Source organism: Gekko japonicus, unplaced genomic scaffold (assembly GCF_001447785.1).
Source record: "Gekko japonicus isolate JY-2015 unplaced genomic scaffold, Gekko_japonicus_V1.1 scaffold3, whole genome shotgun sequence".
Classification (NCBI taxonomy): domain Eukaryota; kingdom Metazoa; phylum Chordata; class Lepidosauria; order Squamata; family Gekkonidae; genus Gekko; species Gekko japonicus.
The window spans coordinates 4116053-4140473 of record NW_015170887.1 but is presented as its reverse complement, the minus strand read 5'-3'; the positions used below and the strand labels follow the sequence as shown (position 1 = coordinate 4140473).

At 42.5% G+C, this 24421-nt stretch overlaps 1 protein-coding gene across 1 annotated transcript in view; it reads right to left on the bottom strand.

The window, feature by feature from the left end:
* The window catches only part of NRXN3 (neurexin 3), a 1635269-nt gene that overhangs the window by 437749 nt on the left and 1173099 nt on the right, over positions 1 to 24421 (bottom strand). Inside the window, exon 17 of the mRNA XM_015418345.1 lies at positions 17644 to 17825. Within this exon, the coding sequence (XP_015273831.1) occupies positions 17644 to 17825 (182 nt within the window). The remainder of the gene's footprint in view (positions 1 to 17643; positions 17826 to 24421) is intronic.

Here is a 24421-nt window from a genome sequence, read left to right as displayed (position 1 = left end):
CGGGCCGGATATCGCGGGGGGGAGGTGGGGCAAATTGCCCCGGCGCAGTTTGAGCCATGATTATATGATCAGATGCGCCGGCGGCACACCACGGGTCCTTCCCTCACATCGGCATGTAAACAAGGTGCCAGAGGGGAAAGCCGTGCGCCAGCGCGATCACACTGCAGGCATCCGGAGGCAGCCCGTGGCAAACCGTTTGCCAGTACTTTGGAGGTACTACTTTTTTATCGCACGTTTTCGGCGGTAAGCCATGGGTTGCCCACGGGTACACTCCACTTCCCAGATAATGGGGTGTGATCGCGCACGGATAATCCGCCCACCACCCATGGCTCTCCCGCGGCAAATTCGCCGTGTGAATGGGGCCTCTGTTTAGCCCAGTCTATTCAGCATCTTTAGATATGTAACTGTTGCACAAACGACTTACTTGCAATCTGAAATTAGGTATTTATATTTTGAAATCATTATGATCACTTAACAGTCATTAACAAGAATAGGCTTATGTGAGGTAAGCGCACATTAATTAGCAAGCATTTATCAGACATGACATGCCTTCAAAATGAGGCTCCAGATATTCTTCTGTAATTGCATACAATTCCTCATTGCAGGGCATACTTGGCTCTATTTCCATCTTCTGGCCTTACTGCTCCCACTGCTGTTTATAGAGCCCAGCCCGTGAGAACAAAGCTGATGCTCAGAAACAGCTTCCTCTTCCTGAAAAACCTGAAGTCCCCCAAAGCTGTCTTTCTAAGTGCCTGTTTCTGCAAATTCTCTCTCTCAGGCCCAGCTCCATAAACAACCCAGATATGAGAAAACTTTTATCAGTGGTACAGTTTGGTGTAGTGGTTAAGTGTGCGAACTCTAATCTGGGGGAACCAGGTTTGATTCCCCACTCCTCCACTTGCACCTGGCTGGATGACCTTGGGCAAGCCGTAGCTCTGGCACAGCTGTCCTTGAAAAAGAGCAGTTTCTGTCAAGAGCTCTCTCAGCCCCACCTACCTCACAGGGTGTCTGTTGTGGGGAGGGAACGGGAAAGGAGTTTGTAAGCCGCTCTGAGACACCTTTGGGTTGTGAAGGGCGGGGTATAAATCCAATCTCTTCTCTTCTTCTTCTTATTGTAATAATAAAATTAAGGAGAGGCGAAAGATGTAAGCCACTGCATCCCCATTGGGGAGATAGGAGGGGTACATGAATCACTATCAGTGCAATCCTAAACAGAGTTATTCCCTTCTAAGATCATTGAAGTCAATGAATTTAGAAGGGTGCAAAATCTGTTCAGAAATGCACAGTAAACTAAATATCTCTGTATTCGTTGGTGTTTTAGAGTCTGTTTTCCTGGGTTTGGTAACTGATGAAGGGGGAGTAAGAAATTATCCTGCTTGTGAGCAGCAGAGGTAAATCTAGGCTTAAAGTGAATGACATACCTTATCATCATGTTCAGAGGAGAAATATACAGCAGCAAACATTGCCAGGTTCTCATGGGAATTTGCCACTGGTAGTGCTGCACAGTACTATACACTACACCTTGGGAGAGGACCTATCTGGGTTTTATTTTGGTGTCCTACACTCTTGACTTTTAAACAGAGAGGCAACAAACAAATAGCCCATGTAACAGAACCCTTTCAAATTAGCAGGAAGTTCAATTATGTTTCATGTACTATTAGCACACATATAATACCACCCCAGGCTGTGATCCTAACAGATCTCACCAGCTAAGCAAATTCTGTTTCTGCCCTTCTACATTTAAAAGACACCTTAATGCCTAGAAAGAGGTGGTTTAATGACAGGCAACACTGTGGTTAGGATGTTCTTGTTTTTCTCTCTGTTTTTGTCTGCACACGTGCACGGGAGGAGACACACACACAAAGTTGCACCAATTCAGCCAAGGACATGAATGTAAATCAATTTCGTTCAACTAGCCTCTGCAGAGCAACTTCCTCTCGGATTAAGAAAGGATTATTTCTCTTTATCTTGTGTCAATTAAGAAAAGATTTCAGCTACACAAAATGTCAGACTTCAACTAAAGGCTTTCATTTTTATATAGGGAGGTTTAAATAAGCCATCAGGCATATACATGGGCCACTGTGGTGCAGTGGTTAGAATGCTGGCCTTTGGAGATAGTTTCAAATCCTCATTGTTGCCATGGGGGTCACTAGTCAGTCTAGAGCTGTTGCCCTAGGGCCACTAGTCAGTCTAGAGCTACAAACTGTGGGCCAGATAGTTCCTGGAGATTTGGGGGTGGAGTTTGGGGGAGGAGTTTGAGGAGGAAAGGAAGCTCAGCAGGGATGTCTTGTCACTCTAGGACTTTCATTTATCCTAGGCTTTATGGTATACCATAGAGTCTGCTCCCCAAAGTTGCCATTTTCTTTAGTGGAATTGGTCTATGTAGTGTGGAGATTACATGTAATTCCGGAAGATCTCCAGGCCCCACCTGGAGGCTGGCAACTCTAGGCCAGTCACACACTTTCAACCTAATCTTTCCTCACAGAAGTTTCATGAGGATAAAATGGAAGAGAACTACACATGTCACCCTCTTTGGAGGAAGAATGGGATATATAAATAGTGAGTGTGCTGATTTACATTGTATCCAACACTTCCTCTTCTTGTGATTCCTTCTTTGCATTTTGAAGGTAGGGGACTTAAATAAATTGCACTAAGTGGATGTATATCAGTGCAGTTTTGCCTTTTGTTTTCTGACCCAAAGAACACGCAGTGACAAAATACAATAGAGGGGGAGGGACTGTGGCTCCGTGGTACAGCATCTGCTTAGTACACAAGAAGTCCCAGGTTCAATCCCTGGCATCTCCAGTTTAAAAAATGATTAGGTAACAGTCAACATACAAGACCTCTACATGAAAACAGCTATCAGTCAGAGGCAGTGTTCCCTCTAAGCTGACTTAGTGTGAGCTAGCTCACAGTTTTTCAGCCTCCGGCTCACACATTTTTGTCTCAGCTCAGGAAGGATGGTTCCAGAGCAAACTAATTTATGCAGTAGCCAAATCGCTCACTCACAACTTTAATGCCAGTAGCTCACAAAGTAGAATTTTTGCTCACAAGGCTCCACAGCTTAGAGGGAGCATTGGGGAGACCATACTGATCTTGACAGATCAATTCAGCATAAGGCAGCTTTCATGGGAGAAAGAAGCAGTCACTTAGGGCCTGTTTTCTTTTCCAAGAAGAAAGATTCAGGTGGTCAGCCATGTTGGTCTGAAGCAGTAAAACAAATTTAGGGTCCTGTGGCACCCTTAGGACCAACAAAGTTTTATTCAAGGTATGAGCTTTCGTGTGCATGCACACTTTTTCAAATACATTGGAAGGAAGGTAAGGTTCAAACTTATAGACAGGGGCTAAACAACAAATTAAAGTGTAACATGATGAAGATGTCTTAAGATATGTGAAAAGAAAACTTAATAACAAGCTAAGGTTATAAGGTCAACAGTTGTAAAACAATAGATATGTCAAAATAAGACTGAGACTCTCCATTCACTCCTCTCAGGCATGGAGGTCACTTAACAGTGTTTTTTTCTTCTTGAGGTGGGTGTAGTATATGAAATACAGTAAAATACAGAGGATGTATAGTCCCCCTGTGTGAGAATACATAACTGGACTCTAAAGTTGTTCTTTTCCAAGATCATCCTCCTTGCTATTGCCACCTGCTCACTTCTCCACTTTCCCCCTTCAGGCCCAAAAGGACCAAGCAAGTAATAGTGACAGGAAGGAGAGGCGAGAGCAGTCACCCCCTACCTTTTTGCTTGCCTGTCCTCTGGGGTAGTGGTGGGGATTGGACCCAGGTATGGTTGCCACCCTCTAGGTGGGGCCTAGAAATCTCCCCAAAGTAAAGCTTGTCTCCAGACTACAGAGATGAGATTCGTTCACTTGGAGAAGATGGCTGCTTTGGAGGGCCACCTTTATGGCATTCTATCTCACTGAGGTTCCTCCAGCCCCCAAACCCTGTCCTCACCAGGCTCCACCCCCACCCCCCAAATTTCCAGGAATTTCCCAACCCAGCCCTAGACCCAGGCCAGGCACCAGAGGGATACACATTTTAGAGGCAGCTGCTGCCCCTCCTCATTGTTGGAGTGGTACCAGGAACAGGTGGTGATAATGAAGAGGAAGATGGGGCCCACTGGGAGAGAGGAGCTCCTGAGGACAAACCGACTCACCCCCAATCCTAGCGTTGGCGCTGCCCAAGCTGCAGGGTGGCTACCCATGATCTAAAACACTAAGAGTGGGAAATACCAACCTTTAAATTGTCTTTTTGGGGTTGCAAAACAAACAGAAAATGATAATATTAAGTGCCTCCTTTCTAGAGACACTCAAATAGTCAGATGTGCTGTAATCAAATTGAAAGAAATTGGGAAAATGACAAGGAGGCCTGAAAAAAGCTGAAATAGTCAAGATGAGTGAAATGGCAAACCATTCACCCAAAACAGCAACTGCTACCTGAATTTAGCATCTGTTTATGATATGGTATTTTGAGCTTGATGGCAAAGTATCAAGAAATAAAGGAGAAATTGGATAGGACAGGTGCAGACTGCACCACCCCAGCATCAACAGCACGCAGCACATCAAGCTGCTTTATACTGAGTCACACTGTTGTTCTAGCAAGGTCACTTATTGTTTGTTCTGATGAGCAGCTCTTTTCCAGGGTCTCAGGTCAAGGTCTTTCACATCACCTACCTCCTGATCTCTTTAACTGGAGATGCCTCGGGAATGAACCTGGGACTTTCTGCATACCAAATAAATTTCCCACTACTGAATCACAGACCCTTCGGGGCGGGGAGGGGGGAGGATTCAGGTAAAAAAAATCATCTAAGACTTTGCTTATATTTCACAGCAATAACTCCCAATCAGACCAACACAGGGCTGCTGCAGGCCGATTCAGATTCTCTGATCTGAATTGGCTTGCCGCCGAGTTATATCCTTTGGGCCATTGAAGTCAATGGTGAAAACATAGGGTATATTCTGGGGGCTGGACGAAAGGGGGTTTGAGAGAAAGGCTCCAAACTCGAAGGGTAGCTGCTGGAGCCGCTCCCTAAGATACCAACCATGTTTTAAGAACATTGGACCAGGGAGTCTTACTGCCAGCTGAAATTGATTCTGCCCAATTCGGCCAAATCCGAATGGGCCGGATTTTTTTGTTTTGCACACTCCTATGAGGGGGGGGGGAGCTGCTTCAGCCACTCCTATACTCTTCTTTCAATTTCAATTTCATTTTTAAATGATAAGCCCATCTGCATGATAGGTTGCCAGGTCTTATCTACATCCCAGCGGGATGCTCCAGCCTGGCTCCCGGGATCTTCTGGAGTGCATACAATGCGCGCACATCACTATGACATCACCCGGAAGTGACAGCATCATGCCACGCACGTCATTCAGGGGATGCTCAAGTATTTGGGTAACAAACCATAAAGTTTTTACCCAAATGCTAGAGTGTCCCCCGCATGATGTGCCTGGCATGATGATGTCACCTCCAGGTGACATCATCAAGCTGGGCACATAGGGCATGATGGGGCTCTTTGGGGGCAGGGCTCCTCCTGCTGGCCAGCTGGCCGGTGATGGATTGGGGGCACTGAAAGTGGGAAAAACCCACCACCATAGCGGGGATGGCAACCCTACTGCATGAAAATATGGGGGGGGGGCACATGCAGATCAGAGGCCTTTTAAAATTTTCTTTTGCCCTGTGTGCAGCCCATAGAGAATATTGGAAAGGAATGTGTACTCTGTACATGTTCATGCTCTTTATTTTGCTGTTACTTAAAATGGTGTGGTACAGTTTCAAACGGTCAACCAACTGGGATGTACTAAAAGAAATGACAGGATTGCCCATTGGAAACAATGGGAGAGGCTTGAAGGCCCATTGGAGATAATGGGAGCCAGAAATGCCAATTGACTTGCATGGGCTCCACTGAAATACATAGCAGCACAAAAAAAGTTGTAAAGAAAATGTGGAATGGTTTTTCCATTAAGGTCTTTGGGTCCAGATAGGCTACTCTGGAACTGGAATGAAAGCCCCAAGGTTGGAAAGACAGTCCCAAGGTATAGAATCTGTGCTCTGGGACTAGAATGACTGCCCCCAGTGTGGAATGACAGTACCTATGAAGCAAATTTGTGCTCTGGAACTGGAATGACAGATTGCAGAGTGGAATGACAGCCCCTGGAAGTAGCAGAAGCATTCTGGTACTGGAATGATAGCCCCCAGAGTGGAATGATGATTCCTAGCAATAGAATCTGTGCTTTGGGACCTTATGAATAAAGCAGAAACAAGCCTCCTGTAAATGAACATCCAGGAAAACTTTTAAAATGTCCCCCTACCGGTTTTTCTGTGTTATCTCTCCTACTGTCAATTTTTGACCATTAGTTTGTCCTATGCACATGGTATGTATATTTGCAGATCTTAAAGTGATTATTCTAAAAGCAAATTTCAAAAACAGGACATAGGAGTAGACTGCTGAGATACCACTATAACTACTGGCCAACTCTCACCTTTTCCTGGGTTTAGCCCAGCCTAGGGGCATAGCTAGGGGGGTTCCCAGCCCCCCCTAAATTTCTGGGGAGCCCCTCCCTAAATCTCACATGGCTCCACATCCATAGATAGTGACAATGGCCTGTGATGTCACTGGCTCCTCCCTATGATGTCACTGGGCTCCAGTTCTTTTAAGGACCAAGTATAGCAAGACCTCTGGCCCAGCCCCCCAGGAAATTGGAAAGTCTATGCCCCTGCTACATACAAAGTTGCACCTGGTAAAAATTCCCTCTTCCACACCAAGGCCTTGCCCGCTGTTTGCATCCAGTCACCCCATCCTCAGTAGCCATCCTTTTGTGCTCACAGGCAGTATGGTGAAAAGTGGAAGCTAAGAGTATTCCAGATTAATTAATCCAGAAGAAAACTGTTTGGAGGAGTCTTGGGGTACAAAATTCTGAAGTCTTGCTTGATCTGGGGAACCAATCAAGGTGCTGCTGGGGGACTGTAGCAGCGGCATACTGTTCTAATCAAATAGCTTCTGTATATTTGTCTGAATGGAAGAGGGAACCTGGAGGGAGTCTTCATCCGTGGACTTCTCATGGCCAGAACAAATATGTGTGATGTTATCTATGCATGCTGAGTAGTCTTGGGAGGGAAGTATATAGATTGTGAGTTATCAGTGAGGTAAACTATATATACTGTGTAATTATTTAATTACATTAATGTAATCACATACTGTCTTTGGGGAATGGAATAGAAAGTGCTGTCAAGTCACAGCTGATTTATGATGACCCAGTAGGGCTTTCAAGGCAAGAGACTTTCAGAGGTGGTTTGCCATTGCCTGCCTCTGCATAGTGACCCTGGCATTCTTTGATGGTCTCCCATCCAAACACTAGCCAGAGCTGACCCTGCTTAGCTGTCTGTCTGTCTGTCTGTCTGTCTGTCTGTCTGTCTGTCTGTCTGTCTGTCTGTCTGTCTGTCTGTCTGTCTGTCTGTCTGTCTGTCTGTCTGTCTGTCTGTCTGTCTGTCTGTCTGTCTGTCTGTCTGTCTGTCTGTCTGTCTGTCTGTCTGTCTGTCTGTCTGTCTGTCTGTCTGTCTGTCTGTCTGTCTGTCTGTCTGTCTGTCTGTCTGTCTGTCTGTCTGTCTGTCTGTCTGTCTGTCTGTCTGTCTGTCTGTCTGTCTGTCTGTCTGTCTGTCTGTCTGTCTGTCTGTCTGTCTGTCTGTCTGTCTGTCTGTTCTTCTCTCTCTCTCTCTCTATCTCTCTATCTCTCTATCTCTCTATCTCTCTATCTCTCTATCTGTCTATCTATATGCCATTAAGTCAAGCTGACTTCTGACGACTTGTAGTGGGGCTTGAAGGCAAGCAACATTCAGAGGTAGCTATTCTGCTTAGCTTCTGAGATCTGACGGGATCAGGCTAGCCTGAGCTATCCAGGTCAGGGCATACTGTCTTTACCTCAAAAGTCCACCCCCTTGGTGTGGCATCATAGAAGGGTGGGGGAGGGAATAATTGGGAATTTATATACTAGTTACAGACTCAATGCTCCCTCTACGCTGTGGAGTCTTGTGAGCAAAAATGTACTTTGTGAGCTACTGGCATTAAAGCTGTGAGCGGGCGATTTGGCTACTGCATAAATCAGTTTGCTCTGGAGCCATCCTTCCTGAGTAAGCCAAAAGTGTGTGAGCCGGGGGCTAAAAACTGTGAGGTAGCTCACGCTAAGCTTAGAGGGAACACTGGTTACGTAAAAGAACTTCTTGTGTATAATATTTTAAGGGGTTCATCTTACATTCAGGGTCATCTTCTTTTCAGGTAAATATGAGAATATGAGATATATACATCAAAGTTCTACAGTAGCATAAATCCACTGAGAGGCCCACTTTTGATTAATTGAATACACTTCCATACACATAAGCTACGTCCTTTTTGTGTCTCTTGTTGACACATAAAAATTAATTAGATAACTTTTTAAAATGCCATTCCTTGCAAGTTTTTCAAGATTTGCAGATGTGATGGCATTTTAGTGAAGAGAGAGCCTACCTATTAGTTATTTGCAAAGCATTTTAAGATCTTATGAAATGGGGAGAGCTTCCGGTGCGGCGCTGCGAATGGACGTGTCTTGGGAGGCTCCTGAGCCATCCGTTTACACTTCATTCTGTTGGGGTACCCCACATGAGTGGGGGGGCTCCACTCTGCCTCCTGGAGGGAAGTAGAATAGCAGGGGGCTTTTTTGGCCACCCCCGTTGCAGTTTTGCCCTGAAGCAGGAGTGAAGACGTGGAGAAAACATGGCTGCCATGATTTTTTTAGCAGCAATCAGCCATTTTTAACTTATATATTGCACAAAATAAGAAACACATCGCAACGAAGATAGTATACTGTGCAAGATCAAGTTAAAACTGAGTCGAGTTGGGTCTTTAATACCCCCAAGAGATATCTCCAAATATAAGAAAGTGGCTTTAAAGCATTTGGAGAAGAGATCCATGGAAAAATGAGGGTGGTAAGAAAAAAAATGTTTTGTCCTGTCTGAACTGTTACTGTTTGTTGGAAATTTAAACCTGGAGACCACTTGAGTGGCAATAAAGTAAAATGCATGCAAAAAGATTGTTGAGAACTGAAAGTATATGTGTGTGCATGTTGTAAAATGGAGCCGGGAGTTGATAATGAAGTGCTAGACCCAGAGACGCTAATTAGCAGCCTTACTTAGGAAAAATTCTGGAATTTTTTGTTGAAGGAAATTACACAAGCGGTAAAGGATGCCTGTAATAACCTGGTTGAAAACTCTAAAAGTGTAAGTCAAAATACGGGAGAAAGTGGAGAACATGTTCAATGTATTCAGAGCTTTGTTGAGGACTCCAATTACTCTCAGGAGGAGACGAGAGAGTTGTTTGTTAACCAGTCAGTATCTATGGAAAAAAAGAACCTGGAGAATAATGAAAAATTATTATTTTAGAAAAAATAATAATGAAACGGTATCTATCAGAAATATTAGGAAGAAAAAAGAAAAAGACAAAAAAATGAAAAAGAGGAGAAAAGGACTGTGTAGAGAATCCCAAGGTGAATAAAGGACTGAGAAACAGTTTTCTGAATCATGGAAGAAAAGATTTGGACTCTAAATTTTATGAGTACAAAGATGCAAGACATTTAAAAGAGACTGAAAGGAAAAAGGAAATTACTGAAAGATGGGGAAGAAGGAAGAAACAAAAGCTATGTTTGGTGTTTAGTAGAATCCTTGTTTCTTCTTCGGGTACATATGGTTTTTGAAAATTGGAAGGGTTCATATAGGCTATCTGGAGGGGGAAAAGAAGTTAGTAAATTGTGGGAAGTTTAATTTTATGGGGTTAGGCTATTTTGTTCTGTTAGACTATTATGCAACACCCCCCCCTTTCTGAACAGGGTGTTGTTAGATATAGGTGTTTGTAGAGAGATTATTGATAGTATATGGGTTAAAATGACTAAGAATGTTTAATCAGGGTAGTTCTTAGAATAAAACCTCATATTAAAAGAAAAATTACCAACCAAAACATGATTAAAAGACAATAACATTAGACTATAAAATGTCCTTAAATAGCTGTTTTTCAGAATTAGAATAATTAGGAATAAGAAGTAAATTATGTAGGTAAATAGAATGTCCCCATAAATAAGTTCTTTGTTAGAAATATTTTGCCAAAGTTTTTGTGTTTTCTTTATTAGTGATACATGGGCAAATTTGGTCTGTTATAACTGGGCTGCTTAATGAAATAACAACCAATTATAGATACATAGTTAAAAGAGGGATCCAGGCATTGTTGTGTGAGGAAGACCTATAAGTCATGCTTCCTTTATCGTATGTAATGACCATTAATTGACTGGTTTTTTGAGTAGAACAAACAGGAAATAAGATCTTAACTATTTAAATGAATAGGATGGCTCCATGGGTATAGTTTAGCTAGTTTGGGAAAGTAGGAGTAATAGTGTTTTTGCTAGGGTATGTGATATGTTATAAACCTTGTCAGTGGAGCAATTTAGATTAACTTTATACACGTGGTACTTGGGTGGTTATAGTTAATGTGATTTGGATATAATGTATAATCAATTCTTGTATCCAGGTTTGAATATTGTGATGTGTAAATTATATATGTCTCTTTTTTCTTCTTATATTCAAAAATCCAATAAATATTTTTAAAAGATCTTATAAAATGAAAGGTATTGCATAAATATATTACAATTTCTAATATGAGGGACTGTAGTTTATTATTCCTGTTAGTCATTAATGTTATGTTTCTGTTTGGGGGGGGCACAGCTAGCTAGATTGGAATGATTTCAGCATTGTTTAACTCACATCAATTGGTGGTTAACCTTTCATGCAACAGGCTCATCAGACATCAAGACGGGGGTATATTAAACTATTAATTGCCCTGCTTTAATTTCCTCCAAGAGGCAGATTCTGTGTTTAAGTGGTTACTAAATTATTACTGCACCCTGCTTCCATCCATTATCAACAGGGCTGGGAATATGATTTTTTGGGGATGCTGCTAGGCAGGCAGTGGTAAAAACTAGAAATCAAGAAGCATTAACGATGGGCACATTTAATTTTCTCTCATTTTGAATTTAGTTCTTTCCCCATGTGTGTAAGAGAGAGAAGAGCAGAGGGATGTGAATGCAAACTGTTTAATTCTGGAAATGCTTTTTGTCCATTTACTCTCCAGAAACCCCTCTGAAGTCAATAGAATTGATGGACAAGGTTTTCAGAACTAAATTTTAGCATACATTTGACACAATGAGTTTTTAGCAAAACATGTGTGCTTCACACCTTCACAGTGTGCCTTCTTCTGTTAGATAATTGGCAGACGTGATAAACAAATTTAACCCAATAGCTTATCCATGATAACAGTTTCATGTATTCAAGCAATAGCTGCAGACATTTGTCATACAGGCTGTGCAATGTTTGACCTTTCCTCACTCCTCTTTAGAAATGGGGGAGAATATTCCCCCACCTCCTTCATTATCTTGGGAAGTCTGAAATGTTAGTGAGGATATATCCCTCTCATGGGGAAAAAAATAATCACTTCCATTACTACAGGGAATTTTCAGGATGGGATCTAGACATTGTGCACATTTCAAACAGGAGGTTGGCAAGGAAAGACTCTGTTCCTTCAACAACAGACTGGATCATTTTTACAGTATGAGTAGTTCAGCAGTGGAATCAGCTGCCTAGGGAGGTGGTGAGCTCCCCCTCACTGGCAGTCTCCAAGCAGCAGCTGGACAGAACACTTTCCAGGGATGCTGTATCCTGCCTTGAGCAAGCGGGTTGGACTAGATAGCCTGTATGAACCCTTCCAACTCTAGGATTCTGTGAAATCAGCAAGTTTGGCTTTTCCAGTCATGGAGATGCAATGAGAGCCAAACCATCACCTGTCACTAATCTGATCTACATGCAAAAATAAAAATGCCATGATTGTGGGTGGCCTGGAGCTCTGACCCCTTATAACAAATCTCATTTCCTAGTGTACATTTAAAATTAATCCATGGTGGCTGTCCCTGCCCCGAAAAAAAGAAAATATTTTTTGACTGGTAGGATTGCAACCCCCCCCCCCCCAAAAACGCTTCCTTAATTGCCCCTGCCATTAAAGCTCATTTGACATAAATATGTAGGGTCATCTGACACCACTTCCTTTCCCGCCTCATCATTTCTGTTCCCTCTAATTCCAAATGATGAAGTTTGCCCAAGGGAGGAGAAGTTCTAGCCTCAATTCCAGACCTGCACCTTCTGTCTGGTAAGCAACTCATCCAACCAGCTCTGCCCTTGATAATAATTCAGTCCTACAGTTTCTTTTTGCTATATATCCATCAAGACAGCATTAAGTAGTTCTCAGCATTCAGCAGTTGGAAGCGCCAAGGATTTAAGCATATGATGTCTGTTGAGTGGGTGGTTAATGAATCCCCATATCAGTGCACTGAGCCTCCATGCTGGTTGAATGCAGCTGGGGATCAGAAATCCATCATCTTTAGCTACGGGGCGTCACAGAGTTATTTCTTGCACTGCTGCACTGAGCTATACACCTGGCATAGCAGCAGCAACAAAGATGGGATTGAGGCTTCTTTGGAGGTCCAGCGAGACAATTTGATGTGGCATAATGCCAAACGGTTCCAGCTATAACGAATGATGCCAGGACTTGGAGCACCAATTCACAGCCTTCTCTCCACACAAGCCCAGGCTTCACCTGCTTATATGTCCTTGTGTTTTGTGCTCACAAAGGAACAAGAGCAAGGCCAGGCAGGAAGACCAGCCTAGGCTGGAGACAGCCCAAGTAGGATAGACAGTGTGGTGAGGTGTAGTGGTTGCAGGGTCAGAGAAGGACCTGGGAGATCCAGGGTGACATCTCCTCTCTGCAGTGCAGCTTGCTGAGTGACCTTGAACCAATCATGGTTTTTTAGTGTAACCCACCTCTCAGGATTTTTGTAAGGGTAAATTGACCTTTTTGTAAGGGTAAATTGAGGGAGATGGGCTCCATGTATCTTATGCTCCTTGAAAGAACAGTGGGAGAAAAATGTGACAGATAAATAAATAGAAGTATCTTCCATATAGACTCTTTTCACACAACTAACCAATGCAATGTAAAGTTCCTAAACACAATAAACAAAAATACATTACTTATCAACATCAAGATTTTCCTGAACACAAGTTTATTGAAAACGATATGTCATGAAGGCACCTCTGCAATGTTCTTATTCTTGACGTTATGCTGCCTGTTAACAAGTAATATTCTATGTTGGTCACCCTAGAAGTCATTGGAAATGCTCTTGCACTGGAGCTCCATTCTAGAAATCAGAGAGGATTCCCCCCCTCCAATGCTTAAACTACCTTCCCAAGTCATCTATGAAACTGGAGCCAATTGACTCCCTTCATAACTCTACTGAGGATAAACCAGGGGTGCACTGATAGTTTGCAATAAATACCCAAATGAAAGACAGCAAAATAAAGTTTCAGTGCACAGGCAGGTGATTTATCTCTCCCTGTAGACATCAGCAGTACAATATCCATCATAAGCCACAGCTGTCCCGCTCACTCTCTGTTTACTCTCGATGAGCATTTTTTCCCATGCTGTAAATCACAAGGCGGAGGCAGCTCAGGTAAGGTGACTGCCTGCCCTGCACAAAGGCACTGGGCCCCAGGCCACAATCAAGACCCGGCAGACTACTTGCCCTTCGTCCTCTGAACCCAAAATCTAGACCATGAATATACACCTTTAAGCTTGCTCAATCACAGCAAGCATTTAACCATCTCTCCTGCACACACATACCAGGACTCAGCCTTGTGCAATATAAATGCCTAGAAATTCATGAGCCGAGTCATTCTGGAGGGTGCATCATCCATTTTCCCTGGGCTGCCAGCTCGCTCACATCTGCACTGTAAATCAGGAGGGAAAAGGTTTCAGAGGTTATAGATTCTTGTCATACAAAACAGATGCCTGAGCACATAAATCTCCAGAGTATCTAAAGGGCTCATAATTAAAAAATGAATCCAAATGGATTTTCCATAAATTAAGTCCACAAAAGAAATTAATAAGATATCTTTTTGTATTCTCTTCACCCCGTATGCAAATAGAAAAATTATGTGGTACTAAACCTCTCATGATCCCCCTGAGCTGTATGCAGATGTCAAGACAAAAGTTACCCAACAATGTTCAACATGGGTTGGAAGCCGCTATCATGACATGGAGTAGATATGTGTGGATCTCATCCCTTTACTCGTTCCAAAATGCTAAACACCATTAGTATGTGCATCACGTGGAATCTTCTTTTTACTCAGACCTCCCTCATTAAAACAAGAATTTTTTTAGGGGAAACCAACAAAGGCAAGCAAAATGACATCTAATCAAGGACCACCCATAACAACAAAAAGGGTAATGCTGCTGCCCTAAAATGGAGGGAAGAAATTGACCAGAGCTCAGTTATACAAGTGATGCCTACCTGGAGCTCAAAGTCAAGACAACAGTATCAAAACGGGACAGATGTTTACCAGAAAAACTGTATGCACTGACAGGAAATGTGAAGCACTTCATGCCGTATGGTTTTGTAATAGCATTATCAGTTACCACAAACAAGATGCTAAATCCACACACTGCTCTAGTATCTTGGAACCTTGGCACAATGGAAAGAAGGGAAGTGGCAGCAAAGAGCTTAGTGGTTACTAAAGTAATGAAGCCAAATGCAGAGTTTGGTGGAACTCTGACATCTTTATAATAATGTAAACTTATGAGGATGGCCAACAGAAATTGCTGAAAAGGACTTTTAAATGGTTCTTTTAGCCCATGCACTGGCACACATGTATATACTGTTTGTATGTCAGCACAGCTCCTATCTAAGCCAATGCTGGTTTGCAGATATATGATATGTATGGATAAGTGTATGAGCAAAGAATCTTTGGATTTTGATACACAAGTCATGTTGGTTACTTCAGTGCTGCAGCCACCACGTCTGAATCAGCAAATCTCTCTTGTTTGGATTAATCAAGAAAATTACATCCAAAATTGACACATTTTTCAGCTCCTTCAAAATCATCAGCTTTCCCCCAAACAGGGCAAAATTTCTCAGTAGACAGCAAACTCTAAATACCTGTATAATTGTAAAGTTATCACCACAACATAAGATAACGTGGCATACCACTAGGTATTTCTTTTCTCCCTCAAGAAGTATATGTCATTTTTCATCTAGGTATTTCTCTTCTCCCTCAAGAAGTATATGTCATTTTTTTTAATAGTCAAGAGTCTAACATTTACACACTGATAGAAATTAATAATATTAGTATCCTTTTCTGAGGTGATATTTACAGTACATGGACAATCCAAAATAAAAATCAAGAGATCTCCACTACTTGTTATTTCATTGTGTGTGGGGGGTCAGTAGTATTTCTCATGGAGGAGGCAAGATTGTTTGCAAGCTTCAAAGGCCTAGTTTTGTACTTTTTCAAGATCCAATTGCAGAAACCCAAAATATTTAACAACACTTCATGTTCTACCCTTTGTACTTTAGACTAACTAAAACAAACTAAACAATATGGATGCTTTCCGCTCCCCCCTGGTCAACTTTTGACATGTATAGCTAGCACATAGGCCTGTTCAACAGCTTGCAAATATGACCACTCAATGTGAAGTGAACTGGCCAGAGATACAAATGTTTCCTAAGGACAGAAAGATGGAGAGAGGACACTGGGCCCCTTTAAACACCTCCTAGTTGGCCTCTCGAGGTCTGCCTCAATCCATTTTTTCATAGTAATTGTAGTGGAAACAGATACCCTTAATCCAAAAGTTAGCAATCAGTCACCACCGTACAGGAGTGGAGACTAACATTAGTACATCAGTTTTTTCAGACTTCTATGCTGAATTGTTAACCCATGGATAACCTGGTCTCTTTGTTGATCTTCTGTATTCTTTCTGTCTTCATATATTCTGTCTATGGCACAATGCCCAAATCTAAGCAAAGCCTATATTTAGGCCAAGGTTTTGTATATATAATTCTAAACCTTTGGGATTTGGTTGTGTAAACTGAATCACACTGAACTAAGAGTCACCATGTGCATGCGACTGTAAGAAAGTGAAGAGCATGGCAGCACTTTATTAAGGTAAAGGTAAATTGATTTCTAGACAAAATTATATGTATTAACAAGTTAATACTAGGCTTTTTTTAAGTGAGATGCCATATTGGATACTTACTGCTCAGTCATGTGGCTCACTAGATGGTCTGGGATGAGTCATTATCTCTTAACCCAAATTACATGACATGGATTGTTGAGCATAAAACTGAGCATGGATATGTTGTAACTGCCCTGATCAGGCTAAGAATAAAGACTTCTAAATGGATAAATGAATACACACATACATTGCCAAGGCTGCTGGGTCCAATTGACTGTATCTAAGTAATAATAGCAAAATCAGAATTCTATATAGACAAGCCCTTGCTTGCTGGGAGGATCTCACCGTTTGGCTTTTTACTCACACTCCTGTCTACTTTCAGAATATCAAACCCCCCAATAAACACTAAACCTACAGGGGAGGAGGAATCTTGCCTGCACCCTCCCTCCTCTGGCTGCCTGCCCGCCCACCCGTCTGCTCATTTCCCTCCCCACTGCACTGACTGCCCACCTGTCCACCTTCCTCCTGGTTCATGCAGAGGGGATGAGCAGAGGCATCTCCCACTCCTTGTCCCTTGCCTGCCTACATTGTTTCTGCCTTAGTGGGGGAGTGAGGGTAGGAGGAGCAAGGGCAGCCCCCAATCCTCATCCCATGCCTGCTCAAAAGAGGTGGCAGTGGCAGAGCCAGCCTCTCCACTGGGGGGAGCAGTGGCAGCTTCTGGTCCCCCTCCCCTGTTTAGCCAGCTGAGAAGAGGCCTAGGTTGCAGCACTGGCCTCAATGGTGGTAGTACCCAGGTGCACCACTGACCCTGCTAGTTTCTCCTCCTAGACCCTCTCCCCTCACTGCTCAGTGTCCTGTTGGCACCTGCACAGAAAACGTTCACCTTTTGGGGGGGCATTTACCCCCTCTCCATTTTCAGTAAGTGTATTTTTCTGCAAAAGTTTCCTTAAAAATACTTTGTGGGCCTCTATGGTCCCAATCTTTGGATTTAAGTATCCACAGAAAGGGCCATGTTGAGGACTGCAAAGTTTTAGGACACTTGCTGGTTATGTAGTGCTACAGCTAAGGTTTTAAAATTAAATGAGACATATAGATCTTGAACACAAAAAATGTGTAGATTGAGGAGGGGGCTGCAAATTTTCTCCATAACAACTCAACATACAGGATAATGGTTGTAGAAAATACAGCAAACATTTCCAAAGCTACTGGCTACCCTGCCTTAGCATTCCTCTGAATTCTGGAAAGGTGCCCTATAAAGTTTAGAAACAGAAAACAAGAATACCAAAGCTTCCATCCCCTTACTGATGACCTCACAAAGCTTCAGTAGTTTATAAAGAATCACATTAACAGTGGACAATGGACTCATATTCAATGCAACCCAATTACAAAATCTCTGCATGACTACATAACTGTACATTTATTCTTACATAACTCTGATCAATTAGATTACAGATTTTATTTTTCCCTGCAAGGTCTCACAGGTTTCCAGTAGTAGGTAACCAAACTGACCTAAAAGATCTAGAATGGCAATTGGAACAAAAACATGGGTCAAAAGGAGCTTTGTACTCACTATGTGGAGCTGCAGAAAGTCAGTAAGGCCAGGAGCACTGTCAATCCGAACCAAGATGCCGTCTTTCACTGTTGTGCTGAACCCGACTGCAAGGCGGTCTGTCCTTGTGCTGGGTCTGTCATTTGCTGGCCAGGTATATACGATGAGGCCTCCACTTTTCCCAAAGATATACGTGGCACCAGCTGTAAAACAGTGCCAAAGAGAATGCAAGAAGTTAGTTTATCCAGCGGCATCAGGACAGCAGAGGCAGAAGCAGTACATTTAAGTGCAAGATCCCATTAATGAAAGTGATGCGGTCCAAGGCCTAGGAGGCAGAGTGTCACCCTGAATTAAAGATGTGAACCAAATGAATTAATAACCAAGGAGACTCTAAAAAGATGTGTATGAACATTTCCAGATTCTGCTGCATTAGGAGCACAGAATAGATAATACATTTCCTCTCAAAAGCCAGATGAACAACCCAGTTTAGCTTCTTTTGTGCTGAAATTTATTTCACATCTCTCACACATACACAAAAATACATCTGTTCTCTCTCATCATCGTGTGTTAGCGTTGGTAGCTCTTAACTGCCTAGTGTGCCGTATGCCTTTCCTTAACTGGAGGAAACGAGACCAGATTGCCTTTCATCTGCCACACCTAACCAACCACAAGAGAAAGTATAGAATTTTAAGAAGAATCTCTGGTCTTAAGTGAACTTTCAACTTGGATTATAACCATGGTCATTTAGAAAAGGACTAATGCCTCTTTAGTATAATTGGAATGAATATTCATGTGTTTCTGGTGCTCTTGTAAATGTACATGGAATTAATGAAACCACAACATGATAAATGGTACTTCCTTTGCGGAACTGCCAAAGATGGGCATAAAAAAGGGGAGGTGACTCAGGAATATGTTATAGGCCAAAACATCTTTCCCATTAAATAAATTTTATCACATCTGATAATCCTGATCTTGGTTTGTGACAATAGCTTTGATGCCTTTTAAAAAATCACTCTTTCTCCCTGCAAGGACTTCTTTATACAAGTCTAAGGAACACCTGTGAGGTCAGACACTTGGTTCACATGTAACACATGGCCAGGTCCACTGGACCTCACCTTGAATCTAGTTTTAAGTGCCCCCCTGAACACACACAACATTCCCTTGCACATGGCAGGCAATCTCTTTTTAGGGATGCCTATTAGTGAACTTTCCATTGACGGGTAACTAATATACTTCCAAAGAATTCCAAGGTTTCCTGAAAACCACTGCACTACAAGAAAAAAGCAACACACATACTTAATTTCCTTTTGTTTAAGCATACACAAATACTATCTACTGAGCTGGGCCATAAGTGCGAAGACCCAGGTTTAAAATCCCACTCAGCCACAAAATTGATTGGGTGGCCTTAGGCGAGTCACTTTATCGCTCAGTTTAAGACCTGTGTCTGATCTATTACAACATTGGTTAGAAACAGATGACCAGTGTCCATAGTGTTGTACATATTAGATTCCATGTCAAAACTGAAGTCAAATGCGGAGGAAGTTCTTGTATTTTATTGTAATGAAATACGGAAAACAGTTAGGCCAAAGGACCTATCAAAACTGACTGCTTTCTTCTCAGCATAATCAGGAAACATGCCTCAATTAATAGGAAAACAATTAGACCAAATAGTTAACCAAAAATTGACAACTTTCTTCTTTTTCTTCTTCATCTTCTTCTTGAGCATATTCTGAACATATTCAGGAAATACATGATATTTTATACATGGACTGACATCATCATATTATCATAATGGGAATAATAGTCAAAAGGCATAATTGGTTACAAAAACGTAAACAACATTTACATAAAAATCTCCTTATTGGTCAAATGTAAGAAAGGTGTGTCTATGCAATAGCGTCACATATTTACTTGACATGACCTAAGGCATATCGGCTAAAGCTTGTTCTTCCCCAAACAAAAGTATTCATTACTGATACGAGACTAAAATCTTATCTGACCCAGACACTGAAAGGTTTGCCCTAAGAACGACAGAATCATGAACTTTGTACCTATTATGTTGCTAACAATATCAGACCTACAAGAGGAAAGCCTTCTATATAACAGGCCTTTCTAACATCCTAATAAAATATTACTTAAAGAATAAATCTATAAAAACCAGAGAAATATGAATATGAACAATCAAGAAGGAAAAACCTATATATAAAAATCTTTATATTCCCATTCATACTACAATAGGGTCAGTGTTCCACCTGGCAGTTCAAAGCATGTAGGCAGTCAATTGTCTAGAGATCTCAGCCATGCATTTACTACACTCCCTGTTTTCCACAATTCCATGAGCTGTGGTCATACTTAATTCACTAAAAGTCTGGAGAATGCAAACAACCAAATTTTCACATATTAAAAGCTACGATATGGATGTTAGGAGCTGTGGTGGCTCAAGTGGTTAAGACGCTGAACTGCAGGCTGTGGAAGGTCAGTAGTTCAGCAGTTCAAGACCTGAGTTGCTGCATGACGGAGTGAGCTCCCGTCTCTAGTTCCAGCTCCTGCCAACCTAGCCGTTCAAAAGCAAGAAATTGCAAGTAGATAAATAGGTACCACTTCGGTGGGAAGGTAACAGCGTTCCGTGCACCTTGGTGTTTAGTCATGCTGGCCACATGACCACAGAAACATCTTCGGACAGCGCTGGCTCTTCAGCTTTGAAACGGAGATGAGCACCGCAATCCTAGAGTCGGACTCGACTGGCTTTCGAGCAAGGATACCTTTACCTTTACCTTTTATGGATGTTTTTAAGCAATGGAAACACAACAACATCCTCTTTTTCTGCCCAAAAACTAAGGAATGCTAGCAGTTACCACTTACATCATCTCGTCAACTGATCCTATGAACAATATTCACCCCTCTAATCTAAACATACTTAAGTTCATGTACTTTTTATAGGCCTTGCATTACAAATATAGTCATGTAAATAGGATGAACACTTGCCAGCTCTTAAAAGGCTTTCTAGGAATCTGCATTATCTCAGTATCATCACAGTGTATGGAACAGGGAGCCAGTGTGTCTTATTCTGTTGAGTTCCTAGATTCTCCGCAGACTCTGTTGTCGTGGGTGTGTTTACAACCTTTTTTCAGTGTTTACAACCTGTCTGCCTACCATAAGAACACTTGCCATCTCTTTGCATTAATTAGAGCGGTCTGTAATAATGAATTAGCATGGCTTCTCTCCATGCGTAGGTAATTCAAACAGGCCACTTGGAATGGAAGGGCTCTCAATTATTGTCCCCTTTTCAATTATGAGCTCGTTATTATGTTTCACATTACACTAGCTCACAACATGACACAACAGAAATTAGTGCATGACACAGATTGCTACAAAGGTAGATATTTTGTGGCACCCAATTAGACAATGGACGGATACAGAAGGGACATGATAGGCCTTCCTCTTAGACTGGTTTTTATTCTTTTAGCAAAACTAGTTTGTTGTGACAGATGATTATTATTATCATATTGGCTTCTGTGATAGAATAAATTGTAAAGCTTTATTTATTTTGGATTTGTCACATATATTGTATTGATATTAATTTCTAATAAACAAAAATAAACTGATTGTCTGTGGTAGAACCAGTGGCTCAGTCTTATAAAACCTGTTTCTGTGCACAAGACCTTGCATGTATTTGTCTTACTAAATTTTCGTGCTAAGGATGGAATTAGATGTGATGCTTAACACATAGCCAGTTTGTCCTGTAACATTAAGCCATGGCAACATGCATTTCCCCATTTACAGTCTACATTGTTGTTGTTACTGTTGTTGTTTTTATGATGATGATGTTGCTGTCAAGTCACAACCAACTTATGGTGACCCCATAGGTTTTTCAAGGTAAGAGACATTCAGAGGAGGTTTGCCATTGACTGTCTCCGCATAATGACCCCAGCATTCCTTGGTAGTCTCCCTCCAAATACTAACCAGAGCCAACCCTGCTTAGCTTCTGAGATCTGATGAGATGAGGCTATCCTGGACTATCCAGGTCAGGGACATTATTGGTAGGGGCGGGGAAATAGTAAGATGCATTATGCTGTTGCCTAAACACTATAGAAGAACTTGACACAAAGCTACTCTTTTGCACAGCAGTCCTGTCTCAAGCATCATTTCTACTTCTACTCTAAAAACACTTGTTAGGAATAGCATTACCAAACTTATAGCCCAGAGTTCTCCTGGAATTACAACTGATTTCCTTAGTACAGTTCCCCTGGAGAAAGACTCCTGGTGGTTTCTGTGGTATCATATCCCCACTGAGCTAACTCCTGCCATACATTCTGCCCTCCCTAAGGACAGCCCCCAGATCTCCTGGATTTCCCCAGGATGGCACTGGCAACACTAATCATGAATGCAGGGGTCATTTCATAGAAAAAGAGGTGCAGGAGCTCATTAGCACAACTCATTAGCATAAATTATTTGCATATGCCACATCCCCTGACATCACCGGAAGTATGACAGAAGGCAAGAAAGAAGGAAGGAAGGAAGGAAGGAAGGAAGGAAGGAAGGAAGGAAGGAGAAAGTAAATAGGGAGAGAGGAGTGGAAGGGAGGGATAATCCCCCCCCCCCCGTCTCTCCGCAAAAGCGGAGAGGCTCAGGGGAGAAGCAGGCATGTTTGCCTCCCTGTCCTTCCAGTCTCCAGCCTGGCTGCTGTGGGGCACTGCAGGGCAATTGGAGAAGATTGAGCAGGGAACCCAGGGCATTTAAATCCCCCCAAGTCTCTCCACAAAAGCGGAGAGGCTCAGGGGGAAAGGAGGGTATGTCTTCCCCGGGCTGGCTGGAGAAGGAAGAGGAGGCGAGGAGACATGCCTGGCTTCTTTGCTCAATCTTCTCCAAGTGCCCCACGGCTGCAGGGCACCTGGAGAAGATCGGGCTGGAAAGCCAGGCATTTAATTCCCCCCCTAGGGGGGCAGGGCCTGGGCTTCTTTCTGCTGGAGCGCCGCTATTGCTAATCTTATACACAAAGTGTAGAACTTTCAAATTCTAGCCAATATAGCCTTTCCACTAATATTGCAAACATGGAAATGTAAACATTGCTTGTGAAAATGGCCTCCTCCTGATCACTATCAATTTTGAAAGCAAGGAGCTTCTGAGAACACATGTACATACTCACATCTGTTCAAGATATGCCACATAGCAGCACACAGTGCATGTCACAGTCCCCTTGGTTGCCAATTATAGCCAATTATAGAGATTGGCCTGTCACCGCACTTAAGTGCCTCCCAAGATGGAATCTGACACGAAGATGCACAAAGTTCTTTGCATCTGGAGAAAAGACACATCGAAAGGTAACTAAGAATATGAGAGGATAGCGAAAGGAGCTTTGTGACAGAGATTGCTAGCTAGTGACCAACATTTCACACATCAGAATTATGGAGGGTTGTTACATTGTGGGATACGACTTCTATACACCAGAGTATAAATCTAGACGTTCAGCTATGACAGCCTCTCTTTTCCAAAGATGGAACCAGGCCAGAATCAGTGACTGTCTCAGATACATTCTTAAATGATAGATCTGGTCACTGATATGAAAACCTGCTTATTCAGTGCAGACTCATGCTAGGGTCATGTGTACACAGGATCCACATTGCACTGCTTAAGTACAGTGGGCATGGTGTACTGGTTAAAGTCCTGGGTTAGGATCTGGGAGACCCAGGTACAAATCCCCACTCTGCTATGGAAGCTCACTGAGTGACCTTGACCCAGTCATCTTCTCTCAGCCTAACTTACCTCACAGGCAGCATTCCCTCTAAGCTGAGGTAGTGTGAGCTTTTAGCCTCTGGCTCACACATTTTTGCCTTGTCTCAGGAAGGATGGCTCTGGAGCAAACTACTTTATGCAGAAGCCAAATCCCTCACTCGCAGCTTTAATTCCAGTAACTCACAAAGTAGAATTTTTGCTCACAAGGCTCCACAGCTTAGAGGGAGCATTGCTCACAGGGTTGTTGTAATGAGGATGAGGCAATAATCTTTGCTGCAAGCTGTTTTGGATCCTCATTGGAGAAAAAAAAAAACAGGCAAAACTAGCTAAATCAATAAATGTTATATGGAGTCACGCCATTGGTCCATCTAGTCTACTCTGACTGGCAGTGGCTTCCAGAATCCTAACCAGGAAAAGGTGTTTTTCAACATCTGTCACCTGAGACACCATGTCTCGACACATGCCAGAGGTGGAATCTGAGGCCTACCATTTCTACCACTGACTCACGGCCCCTTCCCTTCCAATGGAGTACATCTCAAATAGCACCCAAGACTTGCAGAGAAAAGGCTGGGGAGCCAATTCTTGCCCTTGTGGCTTTGACTTGTTACCTACTCTATAGCACGAATATCATATCAGCTGTACCAGACTAGGCAGCAGTGAAACCCGTCTAAAACCAGAAACCATTTTGACCAGGGATGTGTTAGCATTTAACATTGCTTGTGCTGTTTATGGATCATGAGGAAGAAAGTTGGTTTGCACATTCATTCTGGTAAAAGAGGAGCAGGTTGGTATTGGCAGAAGCATGTACCAAGCATTGCCTTCTGACAGAATCTAGCTCTATGTAATTTAACACCAAATATACAGAGGATCCGGTCCATAAGCCCCAGCAATAACATCAGCTAATACCTGCATAATTCAAATTAATACGGAGGAATCTCTGACTGCAGTCATGAACCTCGTTGTGACAAGTAAAGCTCCTGTTCATTCAGTTAATCCAATGTGGTCTAAGAATATAAATGAAATGATAATGCAACCCCTACCTGAAATAATACAGGCTTGCCACTTC